The 12618-nt window shown below is 41.5% G+C and overlaps 1 protein-coding gene across 1 annotated transcript in view; it reads left to right on the forward strand.

Moving 5' to 3' along the window:
- The window catches only part of CXCR5 (C-X-C motif chemokine receptor 5), a 34315-nt gene extending 22634 nt beyond the window's left edge, over window positions 1-11681 (forward strand). The window contains exon 4 of the mRNA XM_040325423.1: window positions 10454-11681. Coding sequence (XP_040181357.1) covers window positions 10454-11482 — 1029 coding nt within the window. The 3' untranslated portion in view covers window positions 11483-11681. The remainder of the gene's footprint in view (window positions 1-10453) is intronic.
- Window positions 11682-12618: the final 937 nt, after the last annotated feature.

The following is a 12618-nucleotide window of genomic DNA, read 5'->3' on the forward strand; positions in this document are numbered from 1 at the left end:
ATAAGAAAACACAAAGAAAATCTAGTGCTCTCTGTAAACCGGTTTAATGTTTAAAAAGGTAAAAAATTCAGAACACTCACATTTAAAATCACTCACAGCCGAGTGAAAGCATGTACAACGTAATTGCAATGACCAGCGGCAATGATCGAGGTGACGTCCAGCGTAACTCCTCCTCCTTCGTACGCGTTACGTCCCGTGGGTGGGACTTCCTCAGCGTCAGGTGGAGAGAGAACGCCGAACGTCCCCAATGGCAAAAAATAAATAGCAATGACCGAACTCAGCAGCCAATCAGATCGCTCCCGAGTGCAGCCAATAGAAATCCTAAGTGGCAAACAACATCCGGGGCAAAGGCAAGCAAAGTCATCACTATGGGGATTCGGCAACCAATCGAAACACTCACGGATGTGGCCAATAGAAGATCAGCAATGAACATAAACATCCGGGGCATGGTACCGAGTCTCGATAGTGCGGAAGTGCAAGAAAAATGTAATAATAAATAAACGGACCCCCAAAACTGAATGGAAAAGGAATTAAAAACCAAACAGTTAGAGTCTTGATGCCTCACAGAGACTAATAAGTTCATTTATATACAGAAATTTAAAATCAAAAAGAGGGGTGCAAACAATAAGCCCCTTAAAATTAATTTAAAAAAATTTAGAAATATATATAATTATATATATTACTATATATTAAAAAACGGACGTCAGCCTCGATCATCGTCACTAATCAACGACTCATAGCAACATTAAAATTAGAATTAATAATTCATACATAATTAAAGTGCTACATACATACATACATAAAAATTGAATAAAAATATAATAAAAAGACCAATAATGCTACCGATTAGAAATGAAACAGTTTAAATCAAACTCAACGTTAAGGCCCCGAGGCGAGGCAACCTTGAGCTCAAAAATCCAGTAAGATTCTCGTCTGCTAAGCTGGCGAATAAAGTGCCCCCCCCTCCAATGTCTGGACACTTTTTCTATTCCCCAGAACTTTAAACTTTTAGGATTACGGTTATGATGTTGTCTGAAATGTTTTGAAACACTATGTGTTTTAACTCCTCGTTTAATGCAACTGATATGTTCGCCTACACAAACATGTAGGGCACGTGAGGTACGGCCGACATATTGAAGCCCACAGTCGCATTCTAACATATAAATAACCCCTTCCGTGTCACAAGTAACGAGCTCCTTGATGGTGTATTCACTACTAGTGACTGTGGAGCTAAAAGTTTTCCGTTTCTTGATGTTATTTTTCGCATGTTTGCATGTGGCACATCTTCCACAGGCGTAGAAGCCGGAGAGAAAGTTAAATAATCTGGGTCTAGGTACAATAGGCGGGTCTATAACCCCTGGTGCGATAACATCGCGCAGGGCTGGGGCTTTCTTATAGACAAATTGGGGCCGATCCGGTAGGACAGGTCCCAAAATGGCATCCCCTTTTAACACTGCCCAATGTTTAACGATAATCCGTTCAAACTTTTTGTACTGAATATTATAATCCAAAAGGATTTTGTGATTATAATATTCAGTACAAAAAGTTTGAACGGATTATCGTTAAACATTGGGCTTTCTTATAGACAAATTGGGGCCGATCCGGTAGGACAGGTCCCAAAATGGCATCCCCTTTTAACACTGCCCAATATTTAATGATAATCCGTTCAAACTTTTTGTACTGAATATTATAATCCAAAAGGATTTTGTGATTATAATATTCAGTACAAAAAGTTTGAACGGATTATCGTTAAACATTGGGCAGTGTTAAAAGGGGATGCCATTTTGGGACCTGTCCTACCGGATCGGCCCCAATTTGTCTATAAGAAAGCCCCAGCCCTGCGCGATGTTATCGCACCAGGGGTTATAGACCCGCCTATTGTACCTAGACCCAGATTATTTAACTTTCTCTCCGGCTTCTACGCCTGTGGAAGATGTGCCACATGCAAACATGCGAAAAATAACATCAAGAAACGGAAAACTTTTAGCTCCACAGTCACTAGTAGTGAATACACCATCAAGGAGCTCGTTACTTGTGACACGGAAGGGGTTATTTATATGTTAGAATGCGACTGTGGGCTTCAATATGTCGGCCGTACCTCACGTGCCCTACATGTTTGTGTAGGCGAACATATCAGTTGCATTAAACGAGGAGTTAAAACACATAGTGTTTCAAAACATTTCAGACAACATCATAACCGTAATCCTAAAAGTTTAAAGTTCTGGGGAATAGAAAAAGTGTCCAGACATTGGAGGGGGGGGCACTTTATTCGCCAGCTTAGCAGACGAGAATCTTACTGGATTTTTGAGCTCAAGGTTGCCTCGCCTCGGGGCCTTAACGTTGAGTTTGATTTAAACTGTTTCATTTCTAATCGGTAGCATTATTGGTCTTTTTATTATATTTTTATTAAATTTTTATGTATGTATGTAGCACTTTAATTATGTATGAATTATTAATTCTAATTTTAATGTTGCTATGAGTCGTTGATTAGTGACGATGATCGAGGCTGACGTCCGTTTTTTAATATATAGTAATATATATAATTATATATATTTCTAAATTTTTTAAATTCATTTTAAGGGGCTTATTGTTTGCACCCCTCTTTTTGATTTTAAATTTCTGTATATAAATGAACTTTTTAGTCTCTGTGAGGCATCAAGACTCTAACTGTTTGGTTTTTAATTCCTTTTCCATTCAGTTTTGGGGGTCCGTTTATTTATTATTACATTTTTCTTGCACTTCCGCACTATCGAGACTCGGTACCATGCCCCGGATGTTTATGTTCATTGCTGATCTTCTATTGGCCACATCCGTGAGTGTTTCGATTGGTTGCCGAATCCCCATAGTGATGACTTTGCTTGCCTTTGCCCCGGATGTTGTTTGCCACTTAGGATTTCTATTGGCTGCACTCGGGAGCGATCTGATTGGCTGCTGAGTTCGGTCATTGCTATTTATTTTTTGCCATTGGGGACGTTCGGCGTTCTCTCTCCACCTGACGCTGAGGAAGTCCCGCCCACGGGACGTAACGCGTACGAAGGAGGAGGAGTTACGCTGGACGTCACCTCGATCATTGCCGCTGGTCATTGCAATTACGTTGTACATGCTTTCACTCGGCTGTGAGTGATTTTAAATGTGAGTGTTCTGAATTTTTTACCTTTTAAACATTAAACCGGTTTACAGAGAGCACTAGATTTTCTTTGTGTTTTCTTATTTATGGTGGCCTTGGATACTTATAAGATTTGATGATCTATCTGGAGGTTGGACTGGACTGTGAATTGTTTGCAGATATGCTTTGTGACCCTCACGGGTCGAAGCAATGAGGTGAGAGTTCATCTATACCTTGGTGGTGGATTTCCTCTGGTGTCTCCTCTTCACTCTCATCCTTGCCGGATTTATTTGTGTGATTTTTCACTTAAGGATATATGGACACTTGGACACATATATTTTTTCATTGGCACTCATTTATTTAATTTTTCACTGGCATATTTAAATTATATATTTTTTTGTATTAATTTAATTCTTGTGCTGCACTTTTCTTATAAATCCAGTGAGCAAGCTACAAAACATTTCAACCACCCCAATTTATAACTAGCCCTTAAACTAAGGTGCACATGGAAGTGGGCTAAATGGAAAAAAATAAGATTTCTCCAACCACACAATCGAGGTGAATGGAGGATGTTAACGGACGTTAGCGGATGCTCATCCGCTAACGTACGCTATCCCATTGGAAAGCATTGCAGTCCGTAAACGGATGTATGAAAAAACGGACGAACGGTCCGCACGTGTGAAAGGACCCGAAATGACAACACACTGAAATTTGGCCGAGCCCTGGTGAACTGGTCAGATTTCGGTCTAATATGGTCAACCTTAGGTAAATTAATCAATGTTTCTGCACATCTTTTGCTGTTACCTTGGAGTTCTCTTTGTCTTTCTTCACCATCGGACAGTGTGCTTTTGCAGGACACCCACTCTTAGGATAAATAGAAAGTACTGAGCCTCTTGGCTGCCTTTTTAGATATTTTAGCTTACGAATATTCAGCCATCCTGAAATAACCATACCTTGTAGTAGCTGACGGTTGTGTATCAATGCCTAAAAGCTACATTGGAACGTAGCAATGGGAGGAAAGAGACAGCCAGAATATAAGAAAAATCCTATTTTCCGACAAAAAAAAGCAAAGTCCAAAGGAAATCTCATCTTCTCAAACTCATTCTTGGGGAGCCCATCTACAAGGATTTAGCAGCAATTGATAAGGAAGTTAGAACCAAAAGAAGTGAGAAAACGCGTGGTGGAATCCAAGGATTCGGAATGCAGGAGCAAACATAGAAGCTGCAGCTTTTATCTCCCTCTTCTAAGTAGATGTGGCAGACCACATCATTGCTGCAAAGGGTAGAGGACCAAATATTCTCCTGACCTACTGGGAACCTTGGTTTAGAATAATACACCTAATCACTGCTTTATTACACCAAAAAATATGAAATGAATTGAAACTTTATATATTGAAACAATTATATGAGCGACGTAAACACGTCTACATAAAATATACTGTATTTCTATCAGAGAGGTTCCCCAATCTTCCACAGGGTTCTCTCCCTTTGAGTTACGGTATGAGAGGTACCCACGGGGCTATTGGACATTGCCAGGGAAAAATGGGAAAGTAAGAGAATCCTTTGTTGAAGTGTGATTGAGCATGTGGTGCAAATGCAAGATAGAATTGCGCATATTATGCTGTTTGTTAAGAAACAATTGGCTAGGGAGGAATCGATAGGGAGTTGGTATTGGTCCCCATGGTGGAAAGTACATATCTAGCCAAGTGGCAGCACTAAGTGGTTAGCACTTCTGCCTAGCACTAGGGTCGTCGGTTTCAATTCCAACCATGACACTACCTGCCTGGAGTATGCATGTCCTTCTTGTGCCAACGTGCGTTTCCTCTGGCTACTCCGTTTTCCTTCCACACTCTAAAGACATGCTAGTAGGTTAATTGGCATCTGTCTAAATTGGCCTCAGAGTGTATGTATGAATGTGAGTTAGGGACCTCAGATTATTAGTTACTTGAGGGCAGGGAGTGATATGAATGTACAATATATACATAGCTCCCAACTGTCCCTGATTTCGAGGCACTGTCCCTGGTTTCGAGGGACTGTCCCTGATTTGGAGCAATGCCCCTCTTTCCCTCTTTCCCCCTCATTTTGGTCTGATCTATATAGTTGTATATAAAATGCACTTTTTATCTTTCAAAAAGTGTTTCCCAGTGCTAAACCTTTCATCTAATACACATCTAATAATTAGAAAGCCTAAAAATTATAATTTTTTGGTTTAATACCGCTTTAAGGCAGCTGAAAACCTCCAGTGTGTTTCTGCGCCAAAAAAACTACAATGTAAAAATGACGATCACTCTGATCAATTTAAAACTAGCAAAAACAGGAACATATTTATTCATTATATAGGAAAGCTTAAAACAGGTTCCCTTAATTCAGAAGGAGGGTTGAGTACACCTTGTTGATTGTTTTAAGGACCTGTCTGAGTTACATATTGGTAAGAGTTAGTACCTTGGTACTGTTGGACCTCAGCGCAGCTTTTGACACTGTAGACCACAAACTACTACTAACTCGGCTAGCTGAAGTAGCCAGAGTCACGGAATTTGATCTATCCTGGTTCTCCTCCTTTTTGGAAAACCGATCACAAATAGTGAAATTGAGACCTTTCACGTCTGAAAAACGCACAGTGTCATGCGGGGTCCCGCAAGGATCCCCCCTGTCGCCGGTACTGTTCAACATCTACCTCCGCCCTCTCTTTGAAATCATCAGTAGCCAAAAGCTACTTTACCACTCTTATGCAGATGGCACACAACTGTACTTTCGCATCTGCAACAAAAAGGATCATCATCTAGGTCTAGAGAAATCCCTCTCTTTGATAGGAAACTGGATGACAAAGAGTTATCTTAAACTCAACGGATCGAAAACAGAACTTCTCCTGTTTCACGCCAATCGAAAGAATCAACTTGCAACAACTTGGACACCCCCGCCCATTCTGGGCCAAATCATCACCCCTAGCACCAAAGTCAAAAGTCTCGGAGTCATCTTCGACACCTACATGACAATGGATGCACAAATAGGGTCAGTAGTCAGCGGATCCCACCATCTGCTGCGCATACTACGCAGACTTATTCCATTTATACCTAAAGAGGACATAGCAGTCGTGGTGGGAACAATTGTTAACTCCCGGCTGGACTATGCAAATGCCCTCTACCTCGGACTCCCTAAGTACCAAATCACTCGTCTGCAAGTCATTCAAAATACGGCCGCGCGTCTAGTGACTGAGAAAAAATCTTGGGAATCAATCTCTCCTTCACTGAGAACCCTTCATTGGTTGCCAGTGAAAGACAGAATTACCTTCAAAGCACTCTGACTGACGCACAAATGTGTTCAAGGAATATTCATGCGAGAAACTAAAATGTTACAACTCCAATCTTGTTCTGCGATCCACCAATCAAAATCTACTCCAAATACCAAAAACCAGATACAAGTCCAAGGGAGAACGAAGATTTGCGTTCCAGGGTCCCAGACTATGGAACGCGTTACCAACCAGCATTCGGTTGGAGGAGAATCACTTGACCTTTAGGAGAAAGATCAAAACCCACCTCTTCTGAGTTCAAAGGAGAAGTGCTCAAACAAGCGCCCAGAGGCGATTCAGTTCGCATGTGTAGCGCTTTATAAAAAGTTTCTCACTCACTCACTCTCACTTAAGACTACAAAACTTTACTATACTGAGAATTATATAAAACCTTTGAGAATGATTTGCTAAATAAATGTGCAAACCGTAAATCATCAGAAAAGTGGCTTGGAGGTGTTATTTTCATATCATACTCACTTTCCCTTATCCCTGTCATCAGTTTTTACTTGCATATGTTGCCCTTTAAATTACCCTAATTGAGGTTGTGCCGATTTGAATTTAGTAGCAGAGCAATGCTTATCAGTGCATGAAAAGCACTGATAGAACTTTCATTTTCAGTAACCATGTAAATATGTGTGAAGAGGCTGGGTGGGTGAATGGAAAAATACCGCGCTCTGCAGCTGTAATGTGCAAATGAGCGGTTAAGATTTCTACCTGAAACAAAAGCAGATAAGAGGTGCTTACCAAAATTGTGATGTGTAATGTCAGCACTATTTGAAACAATTCAATGAACTTTTACTGGATCTATAGTGCAAATGGAATACCCTGTTTTTAAGACAACAATTAAATATACCCAAATCAGTGAATAACATTTCAAGTAATAATCTGTTGCTGTGAAGTTTTGTTTTTCAAAAATGCTTATGTGAACATTAAAAGTAAGAAAAAAAAAGTGCATTGAGACACAATAAGCTAAAGAAAATAAATCCATCATGAAAATAGTAACATAATAATATTCATTCAAAATCATTCTTTTCACAAATGACCAAAATGCGCCTTGAAGTGAACTCTTATTCATTAGGCTTCATTTCCACTGACGTTTTTACAGCCACTTTTCTGAGCGTTTTTTCCAGCTTAAAAACGCCTGTCCATGTTATTCTATGGCATCATGCCCACATAGGCTTTTTTGAGCTGCAAATGGCATAGGCGTTTTTGAGCTGTAAAAAAACACAGGACCAGGGCGTTCTGAAGCTCCAGAGTAGAGCTGTAAAAACGTCAGACGTTAAAAAACGCTCAAAAACGCGCGAAAACGCTCAAAAACGCTGCTGTTAGAAATCACGGGGCCCTGTACAGCCTACCCAACGGGGCCCCCCCGACCCCGCCCACCTAGAAAAAATGCAGCCTTGTCCTGCCTTTTTCTCCTGCCTGTTATAAATGTGTCCATTTACGTCAGGCTGTTTGATCTGTCATGTTTAGGTCTGGAAAAATAGAAAGAGGATGCAATCCTTTTCCCATTTTTTTTTTTGGAGCTGAGCAGACCAGTGGCAGCCGCTCCATACAGACCCGGAATCAGGTGGATATAAACAGACAGAGGTACATTTACATCCAGACTCCTGTAGACCTACATGAAGGTATGTACAAAAAATTGACCAATGGATCCAAGTGGAAAGCTTGGGCAATTAGGGCCAGATCCTCAAAAGGGATACGCCGGCGTATCTACTGATACGCCGTCGTATCCCTGTTTCTATCTATGGAACTGATCCACAGAATCAGTTTCAGTTTCACATAGATAGGGAGAAGATCCGACATGTGTAAGGGACTTACACTGTCGGATCTTAGGATGCAGTACCGCAGCCGCCGCTGGGGGCATTTCTCGTCGAAATGCCGCTTTGGGTATGCAAATTAGCACCTACGGAGATCCACGAAGCTTTTACGCTTCGTTTTTTCTCAGTAAGTATTAGTTTGCCGTCGCAATATTAGGGCTGCTTTTACAAGGCCTAAACTGTTTAGGCCTTGTAAAAGTAGACCCTTCTATCCTGCGTCGCCGTCTTTTTTTTTTTCAAATTTTTTTTTTCCCGCCGCAACTTGTATTTTTTTTTTTACGCCCGTCGCGATTCTCAAAACCCGGCGCAACGTAAAACCGCGCAAAGCACGTCGGGAAAATGACGTCGTGAGCATGCGCAGTACGGCCGGCACGGGAGCGCACCTAATTGAAATGGGACTCGCCCCATTAAATTAGGAACGCCTTGTGCCGGCGGGATTTAAGTTACACAGCCGAAAATTTCTAGGTAAGTGCTTTGTGGATCAGGCACTTAGGTAGAAATTTTCCAGCAGTGTAACTTAAATCCGAATATTTAAGTTACACCGGCTGGCTGTGGATCTGGCCCTTAGTTCTTAAATTGGAGTGGCTGGGGGCCTCAGAAAACACAGCTCAGCCATTTACTGCCCCCAAACACAAATGTAACCAAGCATCTCATGCTTAAGATTATCATCATCATCATTATGATGATCAGAGCATAGCAGGTGCTGGTATGGCTCTGTCAGTGTCACATTGCTGTTGAATGCTGACTGTTATGGCTGTACTGTGTTATGATCTGTAACACACAGTGCAGCCTTAAAGTTAACAAAATCATCACCCAACAGCAGTGCCGGCCCAAGACATTGTGCTGCCTGGTACCAAGAATGAAATGCTGCCCCCCCCAAAAAAAAATTACGTTCACCAAAATGCCCCCACATTCATTCTTTTATATCATGATAACTAAAGTGGACCTATCATGGCTCTATGCATGTATATAGGAGTATAAAAAGGACCTGTTATGGCTCTATTCATGCAATTAACCCCACAGTGAAGCGGAGAGCGGAACGGGAGGAGCGGTAGGGCAGCAATTAGCCCCACAGTGGAGTGGAGAGTGGAGCTGGTGGAAAGGGATGGCGTGTGGGCAGGAAATTTGCTGCCCCCCTGAAAGTGCTGCCTGGTACAATGGTACCATCGGGTCCCATGGTAGGGCCGGCCCTGCCCAACAGCATGTGACACAGACACTGTGACAGAACCATAGAGCTTCTGCTGTTCTCTGATCATCATCATCATAGGCAAGCACAGTGTGGAGTCAGGGAGGGAAGTATACCTTTCTTCCTTAGAAGTAAATGTTGCTGTGCACAGTGTTAGCTCCCACTTGCCTGATGCTGCGCCCTGCCATTGGATTAAGCCTGCTGCACCTTCTCAGCCTTCCTATTTACATCAATCTCTCCCTCCGTCCACGGAACTTACTGAGGGAGAAGTTTACAGGAGCAGTGTAGAGAAGAATCACTCCGCCAGGGAAACCATAGGCAGTGGGTGGCTGCTGCCGGATCTATAATATGGGTGGTGCATCGGCCTGTCTGCCTGCACCCCGAAAAAGGAAAAAAAGTCCCTCCCCTGCTGTCATCTCCAGGGCCCCTATGTTGACCTGATGGGGCCCAGGAAAATGTAATTACCCTCTGATTAGCAAGTAGAGCAGAGTATGGTTTAGGAAAAAAAAAAAAAAAGTTTTATTTATTTAAGCAAAAATAACTTTAAAGTCGCCCGGGCCCCCTGCTGGACAGGGCCCGCTACAACAGGGCTGCCTGTACTGCCCTATCAGCGGCCCTGGATAGGAGTGCTGACTCTAAGCCCTCTTAAAGTGCCTGTTGGAGATAGATCACAGGATCAATGACCTTCTCCCTTCCTTCATGCTTTCACTGCATGTTGGAAGGAAGAGGAGGAAGTCACATGTCCAGTTCCCCGGTCTACATGATATGTTTCAGTGCTCCTGCAGAGGAACAGAGCAATGGGAGAGTGCAAGAAAGGAGAGTATTCGTGAATGGGGGGTGTTCCTTTACATGGGAGCCAAACACTTAAAGTGGTTTGGCTCCCAAAGCCGTGCGTGCTTTTTATGTATGTTATGTAATGTTAATTTTTGGAATGCATGTAGAAATTTTTGCTTAAATAGACATTCTGCCAACCTATGTGTGTTGAATATACATATCATGCATACTGTTCCTGCAATTCTCAGTTTAATGGGTTTTTTTTTTTTGCTTTATAAACAGGGTGACAATTTTGACAATGACTACGTATGCGATGGTACCATCAATGAAAACCAAAACGAACTTCAGCAATTCCAGCGCATTTTCATCCCATTGCTTTATAGCCTTGTATTTGTAATTGGCATTATTGGAAATGGTCTTGTCCTCTATATTCTAATGAGGCACCGTCGCTTACGCTCAAGTACGGATAATTTCCTTGTGCACCTGGCTATTGCAGATTTACTGATGCTTTTTACATTTCCCTTTGGTGTGACTGACGTTTTAGTTGGATGGGTATTTGGAGATTGCCTTTGCAAGATTGTGAGAGTTATCAGCCGTGTGAATTTCTACTGCAGCAGCCTCCTCTTGGGATGTATCAGCATTGACCGTTATATGTCTATAATCCATGCTGTCAATGCTTTCAGAAAGCAACATGTCATGACTGCACATATCCCTTGTTTTTGTGTTTGGCTCTTCTGCTTTCTTCTATCATTGCCAAACCTATTCATACTGGGAACCTTTCCAGATGGGAATGTTACCAGGTGTGCATACTACGATGGCTCTTTTGAAGAAAATCGTTTTTGGCAGGCTGAGAGATTCCTCAACCATGTGGTAGGATTTTTATTGCCGCTGATCCTCATGACTTTTTGTTATTCTCACATTATAGTCACCTTGTGCAAATCACCAAGACGGGAAAAAAAAAGGGCAGTCAGGGTGGCCATAGTGATAACCAGTGTCTTCTTTTTGTGCTGGACACCATACAATGTCGTCATTATTGTTGACACTTTGGATCGGCTACAACTAATCAAAAGTTGTGTAAATTTCAGACAACTTCACTTAGCAATGATAATTACAGAGTTGTTAGGGTATATTCACAGTTGCCTGAATCCCTTGCTGTATGCCTTTGTGGGGGTAAAATTCCGAAATGATGCCGTGCGTGTTTTAATGCATATCACATGCTTCAAATCAAAGATGATTAGTAAGCTAAACACACTTCAAAGGAAAGGAAGTACTGTAGAATCTGAAAGTGGTACAGTCATGTCCAGTTTTTAAAATGTCAAAACCCCTCTCAAATGTACAACAGTATGAATTATAAAAAATAGTAAGGTCCATCTGAAGGCCACCATTTAAATCAGGAGAAAAGAAGAAAAGGTATAGGATCAATTGAGAAGGTAAAAATATTATTTCAAAATTAACTTTCCACACACTTAATTGTTCTAGCTTAAGGAACAAATATCAACAAAATACAGGATTTGCAAAAAGTATTATAAAACTGCTGATATAGTGCAATGCAACAATACAGTATTTAAATTATTACTAAACAAAAATTGTGCATATTACTCACAGGATGTATATTGTTCAAGGGATAAATTTGTGATGCCAGTACAACTAGGTGGATTACTCTGTTCTGGGTTCATGCTGGGTCTCCCTTGGTCATGTGGTCACAGGAAGTTATTTTGTACAAGGGCCATATTAGCCACACACATCTGTCATTGGTGACACATTGCCAATGGCAGAATGGCCCAGGTGAGGGAATGGCTTCCCCCCATGAAGTAGCTCTAGAATGCTGAATCTTATTTGATAGTGAGGAAGCAGATAGGTATCAATATCTTACTGGTCCAGCAAACAGGGGATCTACTCCATAAGAAAAAGTAAGAGGAAATCTTATCATAAGAGAAATACAGATGGTGGAGGAGCTTGCAGTCGATTTGGATGAAAGCAATGAAACTAAAGACAGGTATAAGAAATAAAACAGAAGATGTACTGTTAGACCTTAAACTATCATGATATAAGGAGAGACTGAAAGTGTTACTAAACACACAACAGTAAAATCAGTCTGTTATGCAGTAAAGCATGCTTGTTATTATCACTGTGGAACCTAAGAGGTTAACCCTCTGCATTGTGTAAGCAGGCTGCTTGATCCTGTATGCACAGATCCTCCTTTTTTTCCACTGACTCCAGAACATGTCTGAATAGGACAGAGCCTTTGGAGTCAGGCTGCACATGCTCATTTTGGTGTGTATTAATAGGGAGGTATATTTTTCCTTGGGAGAGTGCATGTGATCAGCACATGAAATTGGGGTACTGCTTTTGTGAGTGGTACACTATTGCCACAGGTTTATTTCATTGTAGTCATATAGTGAATGTTACTGAAAACTCAAACTAGTTTATTCAGTAAAAGGTGCGAA

Source organism: Rana temporaria, chromosome 10, assembly GCF_905171775.1.
Source record: "Rana temporaria chromosome 10, aRanTem1.1, whole genome shotgun sequence".
NCBI classification, from domain to species: Eukaryota; Metazoa; Chordata; class Amphibia; order Anura; family Ranidae; genus Rana; species Rana temporaria.